Source organism: Nesoenas mayeri (genome assembly GCF_963082525.1).
Source record: "Nesoenas mayeri genome assembly, chromosome: 2".
NCBI classification, from domain to species: domain Eukaryota; kingdom Metazoa; phylum Chordata; class Aves; order Columbiformes; family Columbidae; genus Nesoenas; species Nesoenas mayeri.
In genome coordinates, this window is record NC_137543.1 from 122,388,934 (window position 1) to 122,415,608 (window position 26,675).

The 26,675-nt window shown below is 36.9% G+C and overlaps 1 protein-coding gene across 9 annotated transcripts in view; it reads left to right on the forward strand.

Annotated features, from left to right (window-relative positions):
- SLC4A7 (solute carrier family 4 member 7) overlaps nt 1-26,675 on the forward strand; it is a gene marked incomplete at both ends in the record, with an annotated part of 90,560 nt that overhangs the window by 53,904 nt on the left and 9,981 nt on the right. For 3 of the 9 annotated variants that reach the window (XM_080339792.1, XM_080339793.1, XM_080339794.1), the window contains 12 exons: nt 367-527; nt 2,648-2,797; nt 5,622-5,990; nt 11,226-11,341; nt 12,777-12,934; nt 14,792-14,879; nt 16,544-16,690; nt 17,908-18,011; nt 19,578-19,752; nt 22,125-22,258; nt 22,815-23,060; nt 26,279-26,384. In XM_080339792.1, coding sequence (XP_080195918.1) covers nt 367-527; nt 2,648-2,797; nt 5,622-5,990; nt 11,226-11,341; nt 12,777-12,934; nt 14,792-14,879; nt 16,544-16,690; nt 17,908-18,011; nt 19,578-19,752; nt 22,125-22,258; nt 22,815-23,060; nt 26,279-26,384 — 1,954 coding nt within the window. Of the gene's footprint in view, nt 1-366; nt 528-2,647; nt 2,837-5,621; nt 5,991-11,225; nt 11,342-12,130; nt 12,191-12,776; nt 12,935-14,791; nt 14,880-16,543; nt 16,691-17,907; nt 18,012-19,577; nt 19,753-22,124; nt 22,259-22,814; nt 23,061-26,278; nt 26,385-26,675 lie in introns of all 9 variants that reach the window. The other 6 variants (XM_080339795.1, XM_080339796.1, XM_080339797.1 and 3 more) reach the window with 3 other exon arrangements.

Sequence of the window (26,675 nt, forward strand, 5' to 3'; positions counted from 1 at the left end):
GACTTGGTATATGGTGTCTTTCAGGCAGCCTTCTAATCCTAAAATACTGATGAAACTGAGATATGCATATCAAGTAACAAGGCACAATCCCATACTGCTCACAAGAACTTGTGAATAGACAGGTATTGTTCAAACCAAAAGAAACCAAAAGGGTGACAACTATAAACAGTTGAGTGTGGTTAAAAGGCCCAATAAACATGTTGTGACTGTCAGTCCTTTGGGTTGCCTGAGAAAATGAAAGCCGGTATGAGCTGGTAGGATTTTCTGTTCCATGTCATACAGAAGCCACAGGGAAGAATGGGATTGCTTGCCAAAGTGTGTCTTTCAGAAGAAATGTAAATGTATGTATGTATGTATGCATTTCAGGTGGCTAAAATTTGAAGAGGATGTTGAAGATGGTGGTGATCGGTGGAGCAAGCCTTATGTAGCAACTCTGTCTCTGCACAGTCTCTTTGAACTGCGAAGCTGTATTCTCAATGGGACGGTCATGTTGGACATGAGAGCAAACACGCTAGATGAGATAGCAGGTTGCAGCAAAACTTTTTAAAAAATATTCCTAAATTTTAATCTATAACTTGAGATTTTTTTATGGTGGTTTTTTATGTTCTTGAAAATATTATATCTGAGAAAGAGGCATGTGCCTGCTTACTACGGTTTTCTTCATCTGGTTTTAAAGAGCTGATCCTACAAACTTTGCTTACAAGGAGCTACACTGGGCAAGTAGGACCTCCTTTATTACATATTCTAGGATGAGGCCCAGAATTTGCCTCTGTGTTCTAATACCTGAATATGTTTGTTTGTCTTTGTTTCTACAGATGAAATGTAAATATCTGCCAGAACATTTTATGACTTATTTGTGCACTTTAGTACCATAATTATTAATCATAACTTGGCTGATGTTAACTTGATGCCATTAGTGCAGTTGATTGTTGCACATCTGGTATTCTTTTCACCTTTATAAGAGGTGATCAGAAATAAATTTCATACATGTTATTTGACCTACTATTTCGAGTGTCCTCACTGATCATATGGTCATATTGGATACTATAAAATCAGCTTTGAAGACTTTTTCATATATAAATATACACACACACACACACACACACATGCACAGAGGCTTAGCCTGTATGTCTTTGAACTAGTTTTACGTTGTTTTCCTGGTATCTCTTGCTACAGGTACCACACAGTGTAATGGCTTCTCAGGAATCGTGCTAGGCTTATGGCCAACCAACATGTATGCGAAGGACAAGGCATTTTGGCATTAAAAACTTGAGCAATGCCTGAAATATTTTCTTATTTTGTTTTGAAATCTTTGAAATTCACTCAGGATATTGGTATTCCCTTCCTATTTTCCCATCTTACTGAGCAAGATTGTTCAGTACATGGTTTGTAAGAGTAATGTTTTGGCTTTTAATTTATTTTTAATTTAGCAATAATCTTAGTACATGAGGAAAATAGTTATTGCTTAATTTTGTGTAAACAGTGTTCTTTTAATAGCACATGTTTTAGTTGAAACTAGGATGTTTTAAGAGGTTCCATGAATTTGTTTCAGGTTAATTTTAGGTGCCATTATGAAGCATGTAGGATAACAGTCCTTGGCATACAAATGTCTTGTTGCCCTGAGCCAGGAATATATAGTAGGTATCCTTGGTTCTCACTGAAAACAGGAGGGAGAGGGTGGGCTTTGAAGAAGCTGTAACAAAATGTTGTGTGTTGCCAGTAATCCCAGAAGGAAGTGGCACTGTGCTGACAGAGACTTTGCTGCATGTAATTTTGTTTGTAAGATATTCTGAGCCATAACCTTTTTCATTGTGAAAAATTCTCTGTAATGGCAGTTTACCAATACAGTTGGGTTCTTGATACATCAGTTAAGATTGGCAAAACATATTTTAGAACTTGCCACAGAGGTTCATGTTGATCTGTGCAGGTTTTTTTAAAATATTAATTAATTACAAAAATAAATCAGCTAAGAAATTGCAGCAGGTGTTTTCCCAGACATGCAGGCTTTCTTTCCTGGTGTGAGCATTCTGATGAGATGCCCTTTTGAATCTTGATGCCCTTTTAGAGCTGATTAGTTTGAGTGGATGTAATTAGCTTTTGTTTTGTACTTCCTTTTCTAAAGCATCTGAATCGCATGAAGTTCAGTAGAGGACCTCAGGAACTTAGAGCATCTGAAGGTGACACAGGAGTTAGGGAATTAATCCATTCTATAGTAACTTTCACTTCTGTATAGTTGTATACTTACAAAATGGGAAACACCAGGTTAAGACTTGTAAGAAGTTCATTCTCCATTGTGTTTGTATCTTTGTGCACTCACTTATAGTGGAGGGTTAAGGAGGTCTCAGTTGAAAGTTGAAGTAAATGACAATAAATTATAAAACATTAAGTAACTTATTTATTAAAATGATGCTACTACTAAATACGGCATGTTGTGCTTTCCTCATTCTCACATTAGCTTGCTTAGTGACGTCTTTTAAAATTTACTGTGGATTCTTGAAAATTACTTTGCTGAAGAAGAGACCTTGGGTTTTTTTTTTCAATAGATTTATTTTTTTTGTTATTATTTAGTGCAACTACAGTTTTTGAATGTGGTGAAGGAGGAATTTGATAGCTGTATAGAAAAAAATTATTTCTTGTTTTTATGTAGATATGGTTTTGGACAACATGATTGCCTCTGGCCAGCTGGATGAATCCATAAGAGAGAACGTGAGAGAAGCTCTCCTAAAAAGGCACCATCATCAGAATGAGAAAAAGTTCAGCAATCGGATTCCCCTGGTTCGGTCTTTTGCAGATATAGGCAAGAAACATTCTGACCCTCACTTGCTTGAACGAAACGGTGAGATAAGTTGTAGCATCCAGTTTGTTCTAACCTGTTAAATAATGTTCTCATTGGGAGACAAAGGAAAATTCAGCTGATAATATCAGATAAGTGTTTCCTTCTTGATAAGCCAAGAACTAATGATAACAATGTGTGCTATGTGTAGCTGTGGATGATGTTTCTGAATATTTTTGCATTTACTCAAACATTCTATTCCTGCCTGTATACGTAGCATGCATTATTGTTTTGGGGTATAGAATTAGACCTCCATGGGTCCTAATGGTTTTTAGGATATGCTTGAATAAAAAAATGTGTAATGTTTGAGGAATTTCAGCATCGTGGCATAACTTTGTGCTCATCAGATCAATCCTACTTGCTCATTCCGTCTTCATACTGGAGATTTACTTTGTGGTCATGTCATGAGTTCAGTGATGCTGACAATTACTGTATTTTAACATGGCTAAAAAAAGTTCACTCTGCTAATGGTGAAGAAATTACTTTTAGCTAGGACACTGTTTATTTTTGCCTTGTTTTGTAGAGAAGCATCTAACGGCAAAAGTATGCCCAAAGCCAAGAAAGGTATTAGCAATATTTTTACAGGCTGTACCATGTGTTTTGCTGAACCAATTCCTGAAAATATTCTGGAATATCAGTACATTTAGTCTAGACATCCATTTCCAAAATCCAAATAGCAATATATACTGCAGAACAGCATACTTTTATTCTTGTATTTCTTATGGCCTCTATTTCTGTCTATGTTCTTTGTTTTCCTTTGCCTTACATTAACTAAGATATGTATAATTTCAACTGAAATGTTTTAGTGTAGTGAAAACTTAGTACTGATTTCATGAATCGCTTCTTGAAGTTCTTTTCCTGTCTTAAAAGACGCCTCATTGCTTAGGACATGTTCCCCTTAGTTAAGTGCTGTTGGAATCTCTCAGTTTGATAAATACTGGGGATATGCTCTACCAAATGTCAAAGCTTACTGATACTTTTTGTTAGCTAGTGAGTGCGTGATGCATGCTTAAATATTTCACTGGTAGTCTTGAGTTATTTTTTCTAGAATGAAGAAACAACTAATGTATATAAGAGCATAATTTCCTCTATACCTTCTGACTTCCCTATTTCATTTAGAAAATGTGAAAATTTCACATATAAACTTGGTTTTACCCATCCCTTGAACACCTGTACCCCCAGGATAATTCTGAGAATTTTTGTATTTGAGGTCTCTTGCTTGTCAGTTAGTTTCAGTGTATGACTTCCACTTTCCAATGCAGTTCATTCTTTATACTATTCCTATAACAGAATATGGGGATATATGCGGAAATAAGAAACCATCATAACATGATGAACTCTTTGCCAGCATATACTGAATTACTTTTTCCTTTATAATTCTATGGTTAGCCTCTAGTAAACTGGTAAAACAAACATGCATATGTGCATACTGCTTTTTAGGCTCCTTTTTACACCTGTGTCTGTTAGGACATCTCATGTTCATGATTCATCATAAATATACTGAGAGAAGTCTAGTCATTACTGTAGTGATTAATATAGACAAAATCAACCAATTTGCTTTATTGGACCTCTTTACTGCACTACCGTTTTAATAGTTCATATTTGAAGCTTTTGTTCTTAATGTAAATCAAGTTTGTAGGATCTACTCTTCTATTGTTAGAGTGGGGGGAAAAATGTATGTGACCTTTCCTTAGGCGTGCTTTCAGCACCTCCGTGTTGTAAATAATTCTAGAGTTGCTCAACATATTGACCTCTGTAGTGCCCAGTATAAATGTGAGATGAAATGCGTCTAGTTTGCTGTTTTCTTGCGTGAGGGTGTCGCACATGAAAACAGCATGTTTTTGATTTCAGGGATTGTAGGAGAAGTAATCGGTATTCTTCTCAAGGAGACTGCCATCCCAGGAAAAGCGTGTGTGGTAAACAGGAGGGATGGTATCGCTAAAGCTTCTCATGGAAGTGCCGAGATGAGGACAGTCAGTCTCTCTTCCTTCCTGCTTAAGGAAGAACTGAAATCCATTACAAGCTTAAATCTGAGGGAAACATGACAAGACTATCTTGTCTTAATATATGAAAACAGTGGGACATTGAGACTGGATAAAAGAGCATCAATGGATTTTTGAGAAATGTGTTTGGTTTTAGGCACACGGAGACATTTGGTAAGTCACAGCAAGAAGATCTGGAGAAGGGACTGTGTATCTCATCCTCGTGCCCTCTTCAAAACCATATATTGAGACTTCAGCTGGTCAAGGAAGCTCCTTGTTAAAATGAGTTTTAGTGGACGGCAGTTGCGTTTAACATGATTAGATATGTTCAATCATGTTCGTATTGAAAATATTTTAATTTTAAAAATTAATACTTTCTTGTATATAAAGGTGCAGTTAACAGAAGTCTTGTAATGTTTTGTCTGCTAATGATTCTTTTAATATATTTTTTGGATGGCATTAAAGGTAGCTGCTGTGCAATTTGGAATAAGAAATTCTTCTAGGAAAATGTAAGAGTCAGTTTCAGGAGAATTTTTTTTTTTGTTATATTAACAAATCTTACTGACTTTAAGATAACTTCTCTAACATATCTTTGACGTTCTAATTAGTACTCATCAGTAATTTCTGACTTCTGAAATCAGATTTGCTTTTACCTCTTGTCTTACTTGCATGAGTATGACACTTCTGGCCTGTAAAGCTTGCAATTTACTATGTAAATTGTTAATGCATATTTGTATCTGGTCTCTTTTTTTTTTTTAGCATATCCATGTTGTAAACCTCATGGTGTTTCATTTTTTTTATCTCAGGGGAAGGCCTTTCAGCCTCCCGCCACTCTTTGCGAAGAGGTCTCTCTGCCTCAAATATTTCCCTGAGAGGAGAAAACCGTTTGTCAGTTCTTCTCAATTACCTTCTTCCTTCTTCAAGAGCTGGAACCCCGGCAGCCTCGAGGTGTACAACCCCCGTAACTACCCCTCAAAACACACCACCCTCCAGTCCTACCTGCAGCCACTCGCCAACCACAAGTGCCCAGTCAAGTCCACTTCAGGGCAAGGAATTGCTGGTGTCACCTGCCAGTGATGATATTCCTTCCGTAGTAATCCACCCACCTGAGGAGGACTTAGAAGTGCAGGAAAGCCAGGAAAAGAAGACAGAGGAAAATGTTGACAAAACACCAGGCAACTATCGAAACTTAAGCTGTCCATGTGTGATGCTCTCTGCATCTGGGTCACTTGCGTTGCGATGTTTTTGGCACATAACTTGGGCACAAAGGAATCTGATAACTGTTACCTCTGCCTGCATGTTTTATTTCTTCTCAGTTGTGGCTGTTTTTCTTGTTCAGCATTTTTAACTTTTTAGCTTTTAACTAAAGCCAGCAAAAAAATTATTTAACCTTTGTTTGTGTAATTAAAAAGGAATATGGTTTTGTGATATATAAGCAAAATGTCAAAAATGGTGGCCTTTTCCTTTCACTCACCTACAGTCCATGTTAGGTTTTGTTGTTTGTGTCAGCGGTTGAGTTAGTACTTTAAAACCAGTGTTTGATATCCTGAGATAGCTACAGCCAAAGACATAATGAAGTATTAGAGATGAATATGAAAAGAATGAGGATGGATGCAGTAATCAGTGGTGTTTCTAGTTTAGCTGTATCATGATGTCTTTAAGCAGTATTATTTTTGCTTTTGTGCTTTTAAAAAATCAGAACTATTAAAACCAGTAGTAGCTCATGATGGAACCGGCATGTTCAGTTCACCTACAGCTGTTTCCAGATAGCTCTTCATTAGTGCACTGCTTCAGCATTGGACGCTTGATTATTGTTTTGTTGTGTTTGATATGTGAAATAGGATAAGGTAGTTAAGAGTTTATAATTGTAAGTCAGAGCTCAGCAATTTATTAATTTGTTGTCTGGCAAAGCTATTGTAAAAAGGTATGTAGGTGTATAGATAAGTTGAAAAGATGGAAAGTTCTGAGAGTTTCTTTAACTATTTCTAGTAAATGTTTCATAACTCATGCATTCTGTATACATGCAGTTACACTTGATTTACTTCTGCAAAATTATCACCTATTTAGATACTGTGGGATTCTTCTAGGTAGATCATGGTTTTAAGGGGATCACCTTTCTTTTTAGCCTTCAGGTTCCTTCTGCATCCCCTTGCCCACCAGTCAGAAATTTATCTTGCCGAAATCTAGATTGTAGGTTTGTCTGCTTTATGCCTGTGTGTATGGAGGGGAGAAGGGAGAGAACTGATTTCACTCAAATCTTTCATCAGTGAGGCTTTTCTTGTTTTTCTTCTTGTTTAAGTAAGCGCACAGGTACTTATGGCAGTGAAAATATGCTGACAGAGAAAAGGCTGCAGTTATCTGCTTTTTCACGTTTTGCAGCCCAATTGCTGCAAAGCAAAGAGCAAATTATGTTGTAGGCTGTCATTGTGAGTTGGGCTAGGGGCCTCATCCTTGCTTAAATTCAGAAAAGCAAACCAAAAACTCTCTGACTTATGGAAAACTAAGAGAATTCACATGAAAGTCATTCTCTCTCATGAGCGATCTTTCTAAGGTAACTAAATACCAGAAGTAAAAGAACAGCTGTAATTGGTTTTCCAGTTCTCATTTTTGTACTCATATGACAGGAATGACAGCATGCCAGATCCAAGGTCTTTAACCTCAAGAGAAGGCAAACAAAGATCAAATACTTGATGCTATTACTATCACTTATAAAGCTTTTCACCAGAATCTCCAAGTCATGTTTAAAATTGTTTTTGTGCCTCGAGGGTATGTTTTTTATAAAGGAAAAATCTGAAAGGGATGATTTCCTAGTTAATCCATAAATAAATGTCTTTCCAGAGAAAGACGAACACCCATAATGATGGAAGACATTTTTGTTTTCTGGGTTTTTTGCCCCTTTTTAATTAAAGAAATCATCTGACCACAGAAAGACACATTTCCCTTAGAGGTGCCTTTGAAGACATTCTCAGACTATGACTTCAGGGCTGCAGTTGGACTAATCTCTGTGTTGGGAGACAGACTCAGAAGGGAACCCTGAAGAAGAAGTAATCTTCCTTGTATTAATTAATAAAATCTTCTTGGTCCATTTTGCTGTAGCTTATAGTCTGTATTACCTCTCTAGTAATTCAGAATACTGCAACTTGAATACTTTTTCCATGTCTATATAACTGAGTTGGTTTTGTCTCCTGTTAGCATTAGGAACTGTGTTAATTTTCTAATAGATGGCTTTCTTCTGTTTCACATTCATCTATCCTTGGCTTTGTGCTATTCAGACTATTTTTTAGTCCTTATAAATAGCTGGAAGGTTACTGAACTTAGTGTGAATTCCCATAAAGGGAGGAAAGAGGGGCACACTTTCAGTCTACCACTTGGTGTTTATCAGGCAGTCATCAGTTCATAGTAAGTCAGCCAGGCAAAGGGTTTTTTTTAACAGATTTTTTCCCCTTTTGTCATCAGTTCAGCAACAGCTTTTGTTTTGCCATCTTTGAAACTTGAATTATGAATTCTATAGGTAGAGCTACAAAGAGAGCTGTGTCACAGCTAAAGGTGAACACTATTAATTCACCAGCATCATTAAGCTTTATTCATGTCTATGAACAACAGCAAAGCAACTGGTTTTAAGGGATCTTTCATTCAGTGATAAATGTGCTTTAAAACTGAGTAAAATAATATTTAGAACAACTTTGCTCTTACGATAATTACTTACTGAAAATAGTAATTGAGAAAGGCTTACATATTTGCCTTCTAGGAGTAATTTTAATATTTTTTTTCACATTAAGGTCACATTGGAATTTATTTTTTTAAATTGATTTTTATTTCCTCATACAAATATGATGTGACTTCATATTTTAAAGTTTCATATTTCATAAATTTTGCCTATATAAACAGAATTATATTGGAGAAGTTATGCTTAAGTGTTGAACTCGTTTCCCTCAATGTGTGTGTATATATATATATTTTTTTTTTTTTTAACTGAAGCAGAAATGTGAAGCAAATGTCTGCGTTCTTCTTGCTTTCTCGTAGACTTTTGTGCTCACAATATTAAACTAACCGTAGCTGGCTAGAAAATACACGTGATCTTTAGTGAAGGTGTAGTTACAAGTACTTTAACTTGAGTGATTTTTACGAGTTTTTTTTAATCCAGACTTACTCAAGGCTTAATCCACTGCTTTTTGATGGAGGCAGGTGGTGTATCTGCATAAGAACATCAAGAAGGGTACAGCGTATTTTTAATGATCCCCTTGAGAGCTTGGTAAGACTAGATGAATTTCTCCCTCTCACAGTCTGGAAAAACTACTAGGTAACTACTAGGTAGCCTTCCTTGTAGCAGTACCCTCTAAGTTTGTATCTACTAAACCAGAGAAGAGAAGGAAATTAGTTATTTTATTAGTATGAGATTTGACTAAAAGTGTTTTGCTGTTGGAGATTGTAATTTCTTATTCTGATTTCCCCTGAAAATATCAGATTGATTGATATGCATAGGGAGATGCAGTATCAGACAGACATGCTCGCTCAGGTCTGCAAGCCTGTGAGCTGTGTTCTCATGTGAGCGCAGCAGTCTGTCCAGCAGCAAAACCGACACGAAGGAAAACTATTTACACGTGGTCTAGGATCAGACAAATGTTCCTGTGTCAGTGCCAAGACTTCTGAACCATAACTGTGACTGGTTGGAGACATTTTGAAGGCAAACCTTTTAGAAGAATCTGTGTCATTTTAGTACTGAAACAGTAAATTAGTTCATGCTAATATGTAGAGTCCTTGTTCTCTGTCCTCCTCCTTGATTGCCTCTCCACTTTTTCTTTCCTAGTCTCTGCTTGCTTTTACTCACAGGGCATTTGCAAAATGATGCATTATTGCTCATCTTTCACCAGTCATATACATCTTCAGCTACCTACATTGTTATGTAGGGGGAAAAAAAATGAAAAGAGTTTATGTGTATAAACTTATATTATGCTCTTATGCAACAATTGTTTCATATTTTTATTCTATTTCTAGTTCTACAAACACATCAACTCTTATGCAGTTAAATACTTAAGATTCACGAAAGAAATTACAGCTTATTAACTTCATTTGGTTTTTTGCTTCAGGAAAAACTACCCACTCCACTTATATCCCTATGAACTGTAAGAACGAAAATGAATGGTAAAGGCTTGGACTTGCATGTTTTCCAATGATCTGATGGCTCTTTGAAAGAGCGTTTTGGAAATAAATTTGGGGATCAAATAAAGTGAATTCAGTTGTAATTTTAAATGCTAAAAATGTCAAATTGCTAAATTATAAATACAGAGGGATGCAAGTAGTTATGTAGCTGTAGTTTGATAGAACAATAGCTGAAAGGTGAGGACTTCAGTTTTATCTTGTCTAGAGTGCTGCTTAACCTAAATACAAACTTTCTGCATGTAATACAAAGTTTAGACTTCTGTCTTTGTATGGATGTGGTTTTGAAAGCATGTTTGAGCATGTTTTATCACCACATCTAAAAGGTCTAGTGTAAACAAGCAAGGCCATATGCGCTTGTAGAGCATGTTCTAGTGCATGAACAAGTAAAAGCTCTGTAATCCAAATGATGGGATTTGGGCTTGGTGATGCATGCATAGACCAGCTTTTAAATGATAGCTTGGTAGAGATAACCATGGTGCAATGTGGAATTGAGAGTGTATGAACACATGGGTTAGTTGTCGTTTGCATCCTTCACTGGACCTGCTATTCAGTGTTGCTAGTAGTGTCGCAAGCTACATCAAGCGTTTTTGTTTTGATGCAGGTGTTGGGGAAAGCTGTTATGTTACTTGAATAACTCTATTATATGTGCCTTTTCATCTAACGTGTTAGAGAGACCATTTCATATAGTAACATCTGGTCAGATCAATAGTTGCAGCTTTGGTCTGTTGATTGAAATCATGGTTGGCAAGCTCTCTGTTCTTCATGAAGTGCACTATTTGCTCGTACAGGTTTAGTTAACTGCCAGGGTGTCATTCCTTGTAGTTGTAGACTGAGGCTTGCCGAGGCTTTTTACAATGGAAATAATTGCTACATAGCAGACTAGATAGCAGAGGTGTTTGAGGACTTCTAAATATAGTGAAGATTCTATCTACTAACTACTAAAGCAGTTACAATTAAAATGTCAACAGTTGGGTTTTTTTCTGCAATTAAAGTAGCTCTTGTTTTCTTTCTGGTGACTGTTCTGCAAATGGCCATCATTTGGGCAATATCCAATTTCATTTTTAATGATGTCATTATTTTGGCAACACGATGACTTTTTAATGTTGCATTTGTGATACTAATGTAGGGCACTCTTACTGAATAACTTGCACATTTGCTTTAAGCGAGCTGCCACATTGAGTTTTGGTAGAGTCACATATTCAGTTCCCTTCATACACCATTTTGAACTTACCTCCTTTGTTTTAATTTAGGACTACTAGCATCTCCACAGTCAGCACCTGGAAATTTAGACACTGGGAAAAGTGGAGACGTTAAAGGTACTGGGACAGGAGGAAGCAGAGAAAACAGCACGGTTGATTTTAGTAAGGTAAATAACATTAAATACCTTAATGTTTAGCACAAAACTATGTAACAAAAAATGTGGTTGTAGTAATTGCCCTCTTAGTTACAACTAAGACACGTATAGGTATGCATTTGTACAAGTGTACACAAGACATGTACTAACACATAACTTATGTGTATGAGTGTCAGAAAATGGTGTAGGCTAAATGTGTTAATGTCTTGAATCTCTTCCCAGCGGGACTGAACTTTCCGTTTAGTTTGATCTTTTCAGTATTTTGGTAACTTGGAGTGCAGCCATTGTACTTTCTCATGCAGAGGGAGATATTTTCAGATCTGCTATAAAAACTCTTAGGAAAACAATTTTGTAGATGGTGTTTTAATATGTTTTTTTTCTACGACTGACTTTTTTCCTTTTCAAAGAGACCTTTTAAAGGGAATTTGCTTTATTTGTGTTAAGAATTTATTGTATAAAAGTTATTGTACATCTTAATCATTAGGAGCATATAATACCACTTTCTGACAGAAATCTTCTGTAATACTGTAAACCCCGTGTATTTCTTTCATAATTTAAATTTGCTGGGCAAGTTCCATTATGGCTTGTACTATAAAACTCAGTCTGCAGTTTCATCTGTGCTGTGAAACACTGTAAGACAATTGGTTTGCCAAGTTAAATAATTATGTTTAAGAAAAGCTAACTTACGCTGTAGTTCTCAGCTAATCATGGCAGGTGCCATTTATTCCTGGTCCTCCGTCACAGTCTTTGTTTTTGTTTGGCCTGTCCTTCTGTACACCTACCTTGTCTCCTGTTGGGCAGGAGTCAGCCTCCTGGCACTGTAGTTGTGGCACACTTGGTGTGGGACTCAAGAGGCCATCTGTAAGTCTTCTAGATAGCAATGTAACTGGTGCTTGTTTGTGCGTGTATGTATGTGAACACAGAGTTCATGTGCTGTACCATTTTCTAGTACTCTACTGTAATTATGCACACAAATCGAAGTCAAGATTTTCAGTAATCGTATTCTTTATGGATGAAAACATAAAGATACAAATTTGTTTTCGAAATTATGTCATATTTGAAATACACAGCTGTGAAATAACTAACTGCATTTTAAAAACCATGTGTAATTACATGAACTCTCCTTAGTTAATTGTGCATAGATTTTGTTACGTCCTATCATGGAACGTTTGTCATGATAAGTAATATTAGAAAGGTGGTTATTAGTCTTCTAGGATGTAGTAGGTGGTAGTAATTCTTACTTTCAGAAAATAGTTTATTATTAGTTTGCTGGCTGGCTGACAATTTCTACATATGTTTGTGTTTTCTGTACTGTGGGATGTTTAATTTGCTTTTTTATTTTTCTTCATAGCATTAATGTGTAGTAAATATTGATAAACTTACAATTATGTTATAGAATTTATGCTAACAAAGGGAATAAACACTTGTTTCATCTTTGTATGAATAGGTTGATATGAACTTCATGAGGAAAATTCCTTCAGGAGCAGAAGCATCAAATGTGTTAGTGGGAGAAGTAGATTTTTTAGAAAGACCTATTATTGCTTTTGTGAGGCTCTCCCCTGCTGTGCTTCTCTCGGGTCTCACAGAGGTTCCGGTTCCTACACGGTAAATAAATGCCTGGAAAGTCTGGCTTTACTTATACAATAAGATGATATTTAAGATCTCAAATAATAGTAAATTTCTGTGCATACTCTATTAAGCTCAAGAAATGTAGACTTCTGTTTAACATGATGCCAGTCATTTGCTGCAAGATATGAAGGAATGAGGTCCACCATAAAATTGTCTGAATGCTTTAAATATAATGATGCTGTCTTAAGCAAGTGCAGAAGTTGAAACAGATAGTTGACCAAGAGTAAAAGCAATGAGTCTTCCAAGCTTGTGTTGCCATTGTAAAGATGGGCATGAAGATTGTTGAAGTTCCCTTCAGCGCAACAGAGCATGACAGTGGGGAGGAGTCCATTAAGTCTGAAAGTCTGTCTAATCTGAAGCTCTGCTCTTCGCATACAAATACTCTGTGTATGATTAAGCTAGGTGGTGGAAAAACTGAACTTTGGTATTACGTGCCTGAATCTGCATGACTGACACTGCAGTAACCAACCTACAGCTAATACATTGAATTGGTTTTTGCTTTGCAATATGCCATCCAGCCTGGTGCGCCTGCCACCACCCCCAAAATCATGGGTCTTGCCAGTATTATACTGTGGGTGTATTTACCACAGATGATCAAAATCTCAAACTGAAGATCTCAGGATGTAGATAGCAGATCATTTCATCAGTCATCATGGAGGACACTTCATTTTCTGTGCACATTGATGTACTGGGCTGTTCTCTGGTGTTTGACATAAATTTGTGCATTTATGTTTTTTTGGTGTTTTTTAATGTTTTAAAATGATCAAAGTGTTTGTTTGTAATTTTCAGCTTATATATTCTAATGAAAGGCAAGAATAATCTTGGTGGTGTTCTTACAAATACATGTGAGAATTTTCAGAAGGTAATTGACATTAGTTCTCATAATGTTTCTTGGGAAATTCCAAATTTTCTGCATATATATTCTCATAATATAACTAAAATGATCCTGTCATAAATTTTTCAAAATGATCCAGACTTGCCAATTTGGAATAATATACTTGACTCTGAAGATGTAATCTCAGTTTCTGTTAGGGTAGTCAACTTGCAAAGGAAAAATAATATTGAGCTTTGTGTACTGTGAGGTGGAAGATGCCACTTTTTTCAAATATGTTGTGCTTAGGAACTTCATGGAGTATAGGAAGAAGGCTGTAAAAATAATTACTGAATTTTGCTCCTTGTTTTATATCCTCTTGAATTTATAAGACACTAGTCCTGTTCAATTTTCTTTTTTTTTTCTCTGAAGTATAATAACTATTGTTGTTATTGGAAATTGAGACTGTTAACATATTCTGTGATCTACCCCAAGATTGGATCCCAGAATGTCACTTTACCTTCTTAGGTGTTCGAAGTGCAGGTTCCCTTCTTTTCCACTGATGCAGAGCCAGGATATGAGGGTGCCCAGTGTGTTGTACCCTGTCACAGCAAGTGAGAGCTGTTTGACTTCCATAAAGAGAAAATCAGTCATCAGGGAGGTCAGAGCAGATCCTATAACCCCTAGGCCAGTGGGAATGTCAGGAAGGCTTAGAACCTGGAGGAAACACACATTGAGCTCTAGCCTGTGGATTTCTACTACATTTACAGCATTATATGAAGTTGAAAAATTAGGCTTAATTAAGAAGGCTTTGAAATAATTTTGGTTCAGAATTCAAATTCATTCCGGTGATGACTTTGAGGCGAATCTTTTCTTAGTCTTGCAGCAGACTTTAAGATCTGAAATGGTGAAGAAGGTATTTTTACCTCACCACTAAATTGTCTTTAAACATTAGTTTGAAAGAATCGTATGAGTGTATTCAGGTGAGTCAGCCATAATCATCTTGATTGCTTTCTCCACAGATTCTTGTTTTTGTTGCTGGGACCAGCAGGAAAAGCTCCACAGTACCATGAAATTGGGAGATCAATAGCAACACTTATGACAGATGATGTAAGTGATGTATTTTAAATACTTGTAGTCAAAGAAGTCTAGAATAATATATTTACCAACTGTTTTCAATAAATGTATTCTGGAGTGATGGCTAGAAGAAAAAAAACACTGGCTGAATGAGGAACTGTAAACTTATTTATTTTTTGTGTTAGTGAACTAGATAATGGTAAATTAACTTTTCCCCTTGTCTGTCTTAAAGAAATCCTAAATGTATTTCTGAAAAAAATATTTTGGCTTTGTGCAGATTTCATTTTTGTACCAAATTAAGAAATAAAACTATTAAATAGAATTGTGTCTACTATGAATCACCATATGTTGAAAAGTACACAACAACCTGTGTGAGTGCTCAGCACACAATTTAAGAATGTTTGCAGTTGAATCATAGAATCAGTTTGGTTGGAAGAGGCCCTCAAGATCGTCAAGACCAACTGTTAACCTGTCACTGAACCGTGTCAAATTGAGTCATCATAGATATATCTTTATCAAAGCGAGGTCAAATAATTAAAATCAGAATTTTATTAGTCATTTGAAGTAATATGTTTAGGGCATTGGTGGACAGTTTTAAAGAGCACAGGGGAATTGGGACTTTTTAAGACTATTGTCGTCGTCTTACTGAGCGAAATTAGGATGTTTTAATTCTGACTTTGTGTTGAGCGCCACCTAGTGAATTGCTGATAATTATAATATTAGCGTTATCTACCAGAAATTCTAATACTACTTTGTTCTAGAACAATTTAAAATTTGGAAACGTTAGCCAGGAGTTGATCATTTTACAACTGGGCAACTAGTTGCTGAATATAGTATTTGTTCAGTGTGAGAATTGAATATTAGAAGCTGTAGTTGCAGCTCTTAATTTTTTAGGTAGGCTGATTTTAGGAATGCTGTAGAACATTGAAATAGAAAAAAAAATTCAGTGGTCTAAGAAGACCTAAATAGGCTTAAAAGATAAAACTTAAAAGAGTTAATAGTCTGGTCTTTGGAGACAAACAGTTCAGGTTTCACATGTGCAGAAGCCATTTAGGAATAACTTCTGCAAACAGTTTTTACAACAAAACTAGCATTATTTTTTTTTCCCTCTGTGTGTATAAAATGCATTTTGAGAATCAAAGATTGCTTTTTTAAATACCACCTATTTGTCAGCTTGGAATTTGTGTTGTAGTCTGTAAAACAACGTAGGGGTTTCTTTGAGCAGTAGGAGGATTGCTTTCATGGGCTTTTTAAGTACTCTTTTAAAATGAATGGAGCTAGAGCTATACAAATGAAGTTCTTATTCTTAATAAAAACACATGTTTTGGTTTGTAGGTTGTTTGAAGTATATTTAGCACAGCGTAGTGGCACAGTGATTGCAGGGCAGAATTATTCAGACAATAGTACATGAACTTGATTTACTGAATATCGAAGATTAACTTTCTAATTAGTTTTAGACATTAACTCAGTATTCCCTTTGAATTTGAAGGTACAGCTTCTTTATATTATGTTTAATTAGCGGTGTACATACAGGTAGTTCTTAATGCAAAAGTATGCAAGTAAAGTAAAATCCTTAACTTTTGAGGACCTTTAAAAAAATTCCTATGCCTTTTTAAAAATAATGATGCATTCCTTGTAATCTGTTTCTCCTTTAAAAAAAAAAAAAAAAAAAAATGTTGGGTACTTTCTTCTTATAGGTTTTCCATGATGTTGCCTATAAAGCGAAAGACCGAAATGATTTGTTGTCAGGAATTGATGAATTTTTAGACCAAGTGACAGTCCTGCCTCCAGGAGAATGGGATCCATCTATACGAATTGAGCCACCAAAAAGTGTTCCTTCCCAGGTAAATGAAAAAAGCCCACTAGAGAGCTCCTTTTTACTTTAAAAATGCCATTTCCAAATGCAAGTAAATTGTGCACTGAGATTAAACTTTAGTAAAGCATCAGGAAAGCCACCACATCCGTTTGAAGGAAAAAGTGGATTGTCCATTTTATTTTATTTTATTTTTTTAAAGAGTGTTATCTGTTTCCTTCTATGCTTTTAAGTAAATTTTATTTACTATATTTCCTTTGCGTAATACTGAAATGAGTTCATGTGACATCTAGGAGAAGGTGTCCGAAATTGTACCTGAGTTCGTGTTATAAACTTTGTAATTAATCTAAGAATGATCAGGAAGAATATTTTAATTTTTATAAAGACTTCTATTTGCATACAACATTGATTGAAATGTTTTAGTGTATATTAGCTAGCTTATGATGTTCACAGAATGTTTGAGAAATAAATAAAAATGGATCATATCACTCAGCTGTTATGCAAGCTCAGAATGAGAACCAGAGGGAAACTGAACCAAAGAGGGACTCAGATTTCTTTCCTTTCTCTCCCTCTTTACAGCTGAGGGGAATTCCTGACACCACGATCAAAAGTGGGGGGAGAGCCCAGTGCTGGTGGTTCAGCAGGTTGACATTGGCCTTGAATCCTGTGGTGGTTTGGGGGGGGGGGGTGGGTAGAAGGTAAGGGGTTACAGCACGGCAGTTGGTCAGTTTATTCGTGAATAGTCTGTGGCTACCACTCAAGTCATTTCCAGTGAGCAGGGTTTGGGGTTTTTGGAGGGCAAGCTCAGCTGAGAAATTTATGGGGAGCTGGTGGGCAGGTTGCTCCATAGAGGAATGACTTCTCATTTGTACTTTAACTACGTTCGGTGTGTCATGAAGTGAGGTCCGTTTCTATCAGAAGCTAGAGGCTTCTTCTCTGGAAATGAAGGAGAAAAAATTGAAAAGTTTTCTAGGCCTCATGTTTGAGCCTTTACTGTGTCTCAAAAAGGCAGACTTTACCATGTCTCAGGGATGCATTTCCTGTAGAAAGAGGGAAGATTAATACTGTTGCACAAGGGAGGTGTTGTACAGTTCTAGTTGTCTGTGCTTGGCAAATGGAGGACTGCTGATAAGCTGGAAATATGAAAAAGGTTTGGAAGGCATAGAGTCTCTGCATGCTGTCTTTAAAATTTTTAGTGTAAAGGCAGTCTCAAAGTATGACTTTCTTTTTTATTCTTTTTTTCTGTAGGAGAAAAGGAAAGTACCTAAATTTCCAAATGGATCTACTCCTACAGGAGAGCCTCTCAAAGAAGAAGGCCATCATGCTGGACCTGAACTTCAGAGAACTGGAAGGTGTGTTCACTTCCCTAAATTCTAGCTACCATAAAGAAATAAAAATGATAAATCGTCACAGTTTTTAATAGTGACATTTGAATATAAAAAATAACGGCATAAATGTTAGAGTGCATCTTTTTTTTCCTTTTCAAGTGTTGGATTCTTGCCTACAAATGCTATTCCGCTTAAAGAATTTTCAAGCCTATGGCAATGTTTCTCAACACATTTGCAAAGGATTTCATATAGATGCTGCCTAATTTAACTAACTGACTTTTAAGACTTGGGGTTTAATGTTTAATTGTCAAGAGAATGCAATAATCATAGTTATAGCAGGAATACACAATTTTCAGTATTGGGCTAGGTACGAAAAATTTCCATCAATGCAAATGTGTTTCATTAAACATGTATGAAATGGAACAACAAGGAATGTAAAGTAGCAAAAAATACTTTGGTATTGGTTAGGTTTTGGTCTTGGTTAGATTTCTTTTAGATCTAAAATAAAATGAAAGGAATTTCTTTCAGTTGAGTTGCAAAGTTGTTCTCTGTTAATTTGGAAATACTTGCCAAAAAAGTCCGGAACATTGGAAATATCTGGTTAAGATTAAACTTTAATATCTCATAGGTGAGAGTAGAGATTAAATCAACTGAGAAATTCTAGAAAATTGAACAGTGTTGTTAGCCCCAAAATTATAAACTTCCAAATGAAATGCATCTTTCTCATACCTTTGCAAGAAGGACTTTACAACATTTGTGTTAATTTTTTTTAATTGTTTTGGCTTTTTTATACTTCCTTTTTGCCTTTTTTCAGACAGTATATGGGGCTGAAAAGTTCCTTTCTGCCCACAGAATTATCTCTAGATGAGACTATTGTCTTTCTTAGGAATAAAATATTTAAGGGATTTTTTTAATAGTTCAAAATAAAATCAATTTTTGATAGATGTAAATTTTACCTAGTATTTTGGAGTATTTTTTTTTTTTTTTTTGAAACTGCCAAAAGATTTTTAATTTCTTGCTAATAACTTACTCGGTTGAACTGACTTTTATATGTTTGATTTTGTATTTCTATTTGTAGAATGTCTTTGTACTCCAGATGAAAACACTGTTAAAAGTGATAGACGTAAATTTATTTATGTACCTAACCATATGTATGTAGAGAATTTGAATCAAAAAGCTACAGATACTTATTTGAGTAATAATATTGAAATGTATGAATGCAGTGGTCTTGGTTGAGGTTTAGCATATTTCTTCTGCTCCTTGTTTTGAATATCGTAAACCAGATTTGATTTAAAACTTTATTTAGGTAAAATAATTTTCAAAGATATTTTTTCAGTATCTAGCCCATATACAAAAATACCTAGCCAGCTTTTAAAAATGTGGATAACCTGCTTGATTGTATTTGGAATACTACTGAATTGGAATAGATAAGATTCTCATTTACATTTTAAACTGTTATGCTTTATTCTGGATTATGAAATAGCTAATTTGTGCTGGCAGTAGGCACTGGCAGTCATGTGTAGCCCATAGTTTTGAACTGGCTAGAATCCTTTAGTGTACAGTTTGACGAGTTTCATCTCACCTATTTAGGCTTTTTGGTGGTTTGATACTTGACATCCAAAGGAAAGCACCTTTTTTCTTGAGTGACTTCAAGGATGCATTAAGCCTGCAGTGCCTGGCCTCGATTCTTTTCCTATACTGTGCCTGTATGTCTCCTGTAATCACTTTTGGAGGGCTCCTGGGAGAAGCTACACAAGGCAGAATAGTGAGTACAAAGAATGGTAGTGGCCAGGCTTTTAGACCTTCAGAGGCAAGTCACTGTGTGCATTTGTCTCATTTATTTATACTTGTATTTGAAGAGTTTACCCACATAGCCTGCCCCAAAGCAGATCTTCCCCAAAAGGTAATTGCTGTGGAAAATGTGGGGAACCCATGTGAACAGGAGAAGATGCACAGTGGAGGTAAAAAAAAATGTTTATCCTGCCTTATTGGATGAATGGCTTCATGAATTGAGAAAAGGCTTGCATAGCCTTCTTTTTGGCTACTTAAAAATAATGAACAGCAGTAAAGGTGCACCATCCCACTAGGCCTACTTTAGGCAAAGTCAGAGGCTCAAGGTGGACAGCCAAGAACATGTACTGGCCTTGAGTAGTAGGCCTATGAGGCTATGTGTATGGGTAACAGTCAATTGTGTATTTAAGTAATGGACAGGATGTGCATTTGCTTTCACTAATGATATATTGTTAACACCAAAACAAAGCGGGTAAGGTTTATAAGCAGAAAATACTCTTCATTGAAAACAACTTGAATGTAAACCCTACACGTACGAAATTTTGATAGCGTTATATTGGGCAGTAGATAACACTAGCACCTTTTTAACCAAAATATGATTGCACTTCGGTGTTTGGAGAGGGAAACAATGCTTAACATCAGCAATGTTAATAACTTACTGTTTGTGTCAATTGGCTCGTGAGTAAACTAGTTGGAAGTGTATTTTCTGGTTTTAAATCTATCAGGAAGGTACAAGGCTCTGTCTATTTGGGGGAGGGAAGGATGTATTCAGACACATCCTTAACAAATTTAAAGATTCTGGTAAAGCTTATGATGCTATAAAATTGCTATGGATACTTAGATCAAGTTTTTAGGGTTGTATGATATTAAAATTTAGTTAAATATTTTATCTCTTTCAAGTAATGCTGTTGACTCAGTTTTTTGTTATTGATGTAGCACTTCAAGCAGATAGCAAATACAGAAAAAAATTGTATCTTTTCTGTGCACTGTTTCTGCTACTCTAAATGTAGGAATGCTTATCAAAATGTCGATGTAATTTTTGAATGTGCGTCATGTGTAATTATGAAAACATGCTTTCTTTAGAGCTTGATTCTTAAATACCTTCTTTCTTTTAGCTATCTGGAATTGTTAGCAGGTTTGTTCCTGCCTTCAGATACTTGGTGTGCATCATTGAATATAAAATTTAGTTACTGCACACACATGTTCAAGCACAGTAGCTGACATTGTAAGGTACACAGTTTGTTTGAAACCTTCCCTCACATTCCCAGAGGTCATCATCTCCACAGTACTCCTGTCCCTGCCACCCTGATTGAGAGCCCCAAGGTTAATGCATTGACTAACCAAAAGCACTAATTCAAAGGTAATAGAATAAGAGACTGGGATTATTTTTTTTTCTAATGTAATGAACAAAGACCTAATGTTTTCATTTTTAATAGCCTCAGTTCAGCAAACCATTTTGCCCAATTATAGATGCTTTCCTGAATTGGAGCTTAAGTTTGCATAAACTTAGTTTTCTTAGGCTTGCAAAATAGCAAACACTTAAAGGATTCCTAGTGGAATTTTTAATCTGTAATCCGTGACTTCTCATAGTTGTAAATGTTAACTATTTTCAAGTAACTTTGGATATCATTTTAGGATCTAAAAAGTCCTGTCCCTCTCTTTTGGGGTACATTATAACTGTATTTTTTTTTTTAGCAGAAAACATAAAACATTTAATTCAATAACTGAAGTAAATATCTTACTTCAGTGAAAAGAAATGCATTACCAGGTGGGATGTTGGTTTACTGCTCATCTGTTTTTGGTGTCATGTATACATAAGCCAGTATTGTTCAGTAACTTCCCCTGCACCTCCACCTGTCAGTTTTTTCTTTCGTAATGCTTGGTTGATGCAGGTTTGATACGGCACACCGTATCATGTTTTGGTACAGGTATGTTGCTATATATATACACATATATATATATATCACTACATATATCTATTTTCTTTACAGAGACAGATAAATTTTCCTGTAAACTACATGTTGAGTAACTTTTTTTTTTATTATTTGTAGTAATTATTGGTATGTTTTTCTTCCATAGCTAACAGGACTAGTAATGTATTCTGATGTTTTTGGGTGGCTTTATGTTTCTCAGGAGTGAAGTTTTCAAAATCTTTTGCCCATGGTATTGTTACTGCAAAGCTGTATTAAGTTATTCTTGTCTCAAACATCAATATTAATTGCAGTGTTTTTACATCTTGTCTTGTTTCTAAGTTAATGCATCTTAAAACTGTGTTTATACGGATGTGATGGTAAATGGTAACCTGAAAGGCAGCATAGTTACAGCAGTTTCTTTTCCCCCAAACAGAGTGCAATAGAGTCTCTCTTTGGAGCCTCATTAACTGGGATTGCCTATTCTCTCTTTGCTGGGCAACCTCTTACTATTTTGGGAAGCACCGGACCAGTTCTAGTATTTGAGAAAATATTATTTAAATTTTGCAGGTAAGTGATGTTTGTATTAGCTTGATGCACTTTCTAACTTTCTAGTCTCTTAGAATAGCTGTAATTGAAAACCAAATATATGTTTAAAGTGGATGTCCGTGAAGATGTAGATGCAGCAGCAGGAGACTGAGAGATGGATGTGCTTTGGTAAAGCTGTGAGGTCCTGGTGAGCCTTAATGAGAAAACTGGTGATAAGAAGTAGCTGGGACCTAAATGAAAGTTATGTTCTGACTGTGTGAAGATGTTGGTTTTGATTCTGTAGGGATAAACAGGGATCTGCCCTCTAGGAGAAAGCATCCACGTAATTCTGGAAAGATCATCTCCATGGTGCTTCCCAAGCTAGGTAGTTGCACCCTCAGTCCTGGAAACACCTTGCAGTGCTGCTTTGCTTTGGTGGAAGATGTGAGATAAAAGCTTCTGCCTCCTTCAGAACTAACATCAAGGATGAGAAAAGTGGTGAATACTTATAGAGCTTGGCTTCAGTATGTTTTCAAAAAAAAATATAGTATAGGTAACTTGTGGCTCAGTTAATACTTCTGTTTCTTTCTTCACACAGGGATTATAATCTTTCCTACCTCTCTCTGCGAACTAGCATTGGTCTGTGGACTGCGTTTTTATGCATAGTGCTTGTAGCCACAGATGCCAGCAGCCTTGTGTGTTACATCACTCGATTCACTGAGGAAGCTTTTGCAGCGCTTATATGCATCATATTTATTTATGAGGCATTGGAAAAACTTTTTCATTTGGGAGAAGTGTATGCCTTCAATATGCACAACGATTTGGATAAACTGACTTTATACTCGTAAGTATCACATTTCTGTCTGATAGTAAAATAAACAGGGAAAATGTTTATGGTATAGAGACATGCCATTTACTAAACTGCAATGTGTGCCTCTCCGTGGCAGGGTAGGAGGAATGCTGGGGGTGGTGTGGGTGTGAGAAACCTCAGAAAATTTCTATTCAGAATACTGTGGAATTGAATTTTCTGTGTTAGCTATGGGTGGTTGGAAGGAATGAGGGGCTGTGACAAATGCCTGCTTTAATTGTAGCTTTCTGAAAGGTCAGCCTGGAGATTAAAGGTCAGAACAGGAGTTCTGCCTTGCCACTTGCAGAAATCATTATCGTTTACCCCACCTGGATGAGGATTATTTCCAGGTAGCTGAGGCATGGAGAACTTCTGCAACTTTCATGTGCATAGGAGTTTGCGTCTTTAAACAGTGTTGCTTTCTACTGTAGTTATGGGGAAGGAATACTTGACTTTTAGATTTTTTAAAGAGAGGTGAACAGTAGGAAATACAATAGAGCCTTGTTTTTTTTCTTTCCTGATCAAGTATAACTATTAGTTCTATTCATCACAGTAACTAGCAGTAAAACTACCAGTACAAAAATAACTTTATTTTATTTAAGGAATGCAATAAGTAAGCTCTTTAGATGTATCTGTTTTACATTTGTTTTATTTCTGTGGCTGCTGTGTGTTATCTGCCTGTGGTGGGTTGACCTTGACTGAATGCCAGGTGACCATGAAGCTGTTCTCTCACTCCCCTCCTCAGCTGGACAGAGGAGAGAAAATATGATTAAAGGATTGAGATAAAGACAGGGAGATCAGTCAGCAGTTACTGTCACAGGCAAAACAGATTTGGGGAAATTAGTTTAATTTATTACCAATCAAATCAGAGTAATGAGAAAATAAAACCAAATATTAAAAAACCTTCCTCTCGCACCTCCTTTCTTCCCAGACTCAATTTCATTCCTGATTTCTTTACCTTCTACTCCACAGTCACACAGGGGACAGGGAGTGGGGGTTGTGGTCAGTTCATCACAGATTGTCTCTGCCGCTCTTTATTCCCCACACCCTTCCCCTGCTCCAGTGTCCCTCCCACAGTCCTCCATGAACTTCTCCTGTGTGCGTCCTACCAATGGGCTGCAGTCCTTCATGAACTGCTCCAGTGTGTGTCCTTCCCATGGGGTCCAGTCCTTCAGGAACAGACTGCGCCAGTGTGGGTCCCTAGTGGAGTCACAAAAAGTCCTGCAGGCAAACCTGCTTCAGCGTGAGCTCCTCTCTCCATGGGTCCACAGGTCCTGCCAGGAGCCTGCTCCAGCGTGGGCTTCCCATGGAGTCACAGCCCCCTTCAGGCACATCCAGCTGCTCTGATGTGGGGTCCTCCCCGGGCTGCAGTGGATCTCTGTTCCATCGTGGACCTCCATGGGCTGCAGGGAACAACTGGTGTCACCATGGTCTGCACCACGGGCTGTGCAAGAGCCTCTGCTCCAGTGCCTGGAGCACTTCCTCCCCCTCCTCCTTCACTGACCTTGTTTTCTGCAGGTGGTTTCTCTTATATTCTCACTTGTCTCTCTTGGCTGCTGCTGTGCTGCAATTTTTTTCATCCCTTCTTAAATACGCTATCCCAAAGGCACTACTGCCGTTGCTGATGGGCTCAGCCTTGGCCAGCAGTGGATCTGTCTTGGAGCTGGCTGTCACAGGCTCTGTCGGACATGGGAGAACCTTCTGGCATCTTCTCTCAGAAGCCATCCATATATTCAGGACCAGCGACACAGCAGATAAACTACAATGCATGACACTTAAGAAACACTAGTAAGAACCTACACATTTTTAAATTGTCTTCTGTTACTAGTCTCCAGAAGTTCTCATTGCACCCTCACCAATATTTACACATGATCCACAGACATGTGTGTTACAGTCACATACCATCTTTGAGGAGCACGGGTTTATCTGCTAATGACAAACGGTCCTGCTGGGTGGCTGCTCTGCCTGGCCGAGATGGAGATCATGATACATGCAGGTTGACTGCTGTCAGTGTCATACCAGGCTTTGACTCTGTTTCCACTCAAAGATCTATTGTCGATTTTACAAACATTCACACTTCTTTGATACTTCCTTTCAGGGAATATTGTGTCCAGTTCTGGGACCCTCAGGTCAAGAAGGACAGGGAACTGCTAGAGAGAGTCCAGCATAGGGCAACAAAGATGATTAAGGGAGTGGAGCATCTCCCTTATGAGGAAAGGCTGAGGGAGCTGGGGCTCTTTAGCTTGGAGGAGACTGAGGGGTGACCTCATTAACGTTTACAGATATATAAAAGGTGAGTGTCACGAGGATGGAGCCAGGCGACAACCAATGATAGGACAAGGGGTAATGGGTACAAACTGAAACACAAAAGGTTCCACTTAAATTTGAGAAGAAACTTCTTCTCAGTGAGGGTGCCAGAGCACTGGAACAGGCTGCCCAGGGAAGTTGTGGAGTCTCCTACTCTGGAGGCATTCAAGACCCACTTGGACACATTCCTGTGTAGCCTCATCTGAGTGTTCCTGCTCCAGCAGGGGGATTGGACTAGATGATCTTTCAAGGTCCCTTCCAATCCCTAACATTCTGTGATTCTGTGATTCCTTTTAATTGAAACGGTTTCAACATCTCTGTTTTATGTTATTGTGCAGTTTGACTCACTGTGGGATATTGTGCTGTATAGACATCTAAAAACCTTCATTTGTACGCAGTCATAGAAAACTATTTGTGCCACATTAGTCAAATTATGTAGGAATATTTAGAAATAACACAATGTATGTTAGTATAGGCTTGTCAGAAAGTGGTGTTATTCAGACTTTTAATCCTCATCTTTTATTTACGATATGTAGAGGCCTATGTATGTTGTCTATTTCATTTTATTCTCAGGTGTCATTCTATTTAAAAACTGGGAGATCAATCAAGTAGTTAAGTCAACATCTTACCTGCTTCTGATTCTTTAAAATACATAATTTATTTTGTTGTTGTCCAATATGTTAAACCTCCTGAGCAGTCACTTCTTTCATCTTCATTTCCTGTATCCTACCTCCCAATAATCCTAGTTCATGTCATGTGAGGAGGAGCCTTGGACTTTGCTTCTTTCATAAAAGGTTGGGATAAACTCTGGTTTAAACTCCTCAGGATTTTTAAAAATTACTACAGATCGCTGCATTTTGGCACATACAGCTTAAAAGCATGCAAGTGATTTTTTTTCTTCTTTCCAGATGTGTGTGTTCTGAGCCTGAGAATCCCAGCAATGAAACATTGCAGGTGTGGACGAAAATGAATATATCCGTGGAAAATATAGCATGGAGTAACCTTACAGTTTCTGTGAGTGTCTAAAAGCGATGTACGTGTGTGTGTGTGTATATATGTATATGTGTATAAAAAATAAATACCCACAAAGTACCAGTCTTCCTTAATATTTTTTGTCTGGTTTCTTTCTTAATTTGAACCTGTACTGTTTTCTTTAAAACTGTATGTTTTTGAACTCTCTTATTCCTCCCATAATGCTTTAAACAGTTGTTGTAGTGGTTTGGTCCATGGCAGTAAGTGTTAATATAATAAATGTCTGCATGAGGTAGCCACTTTAATCCTGCTAGGCAGAAGAGTCTTCTTACT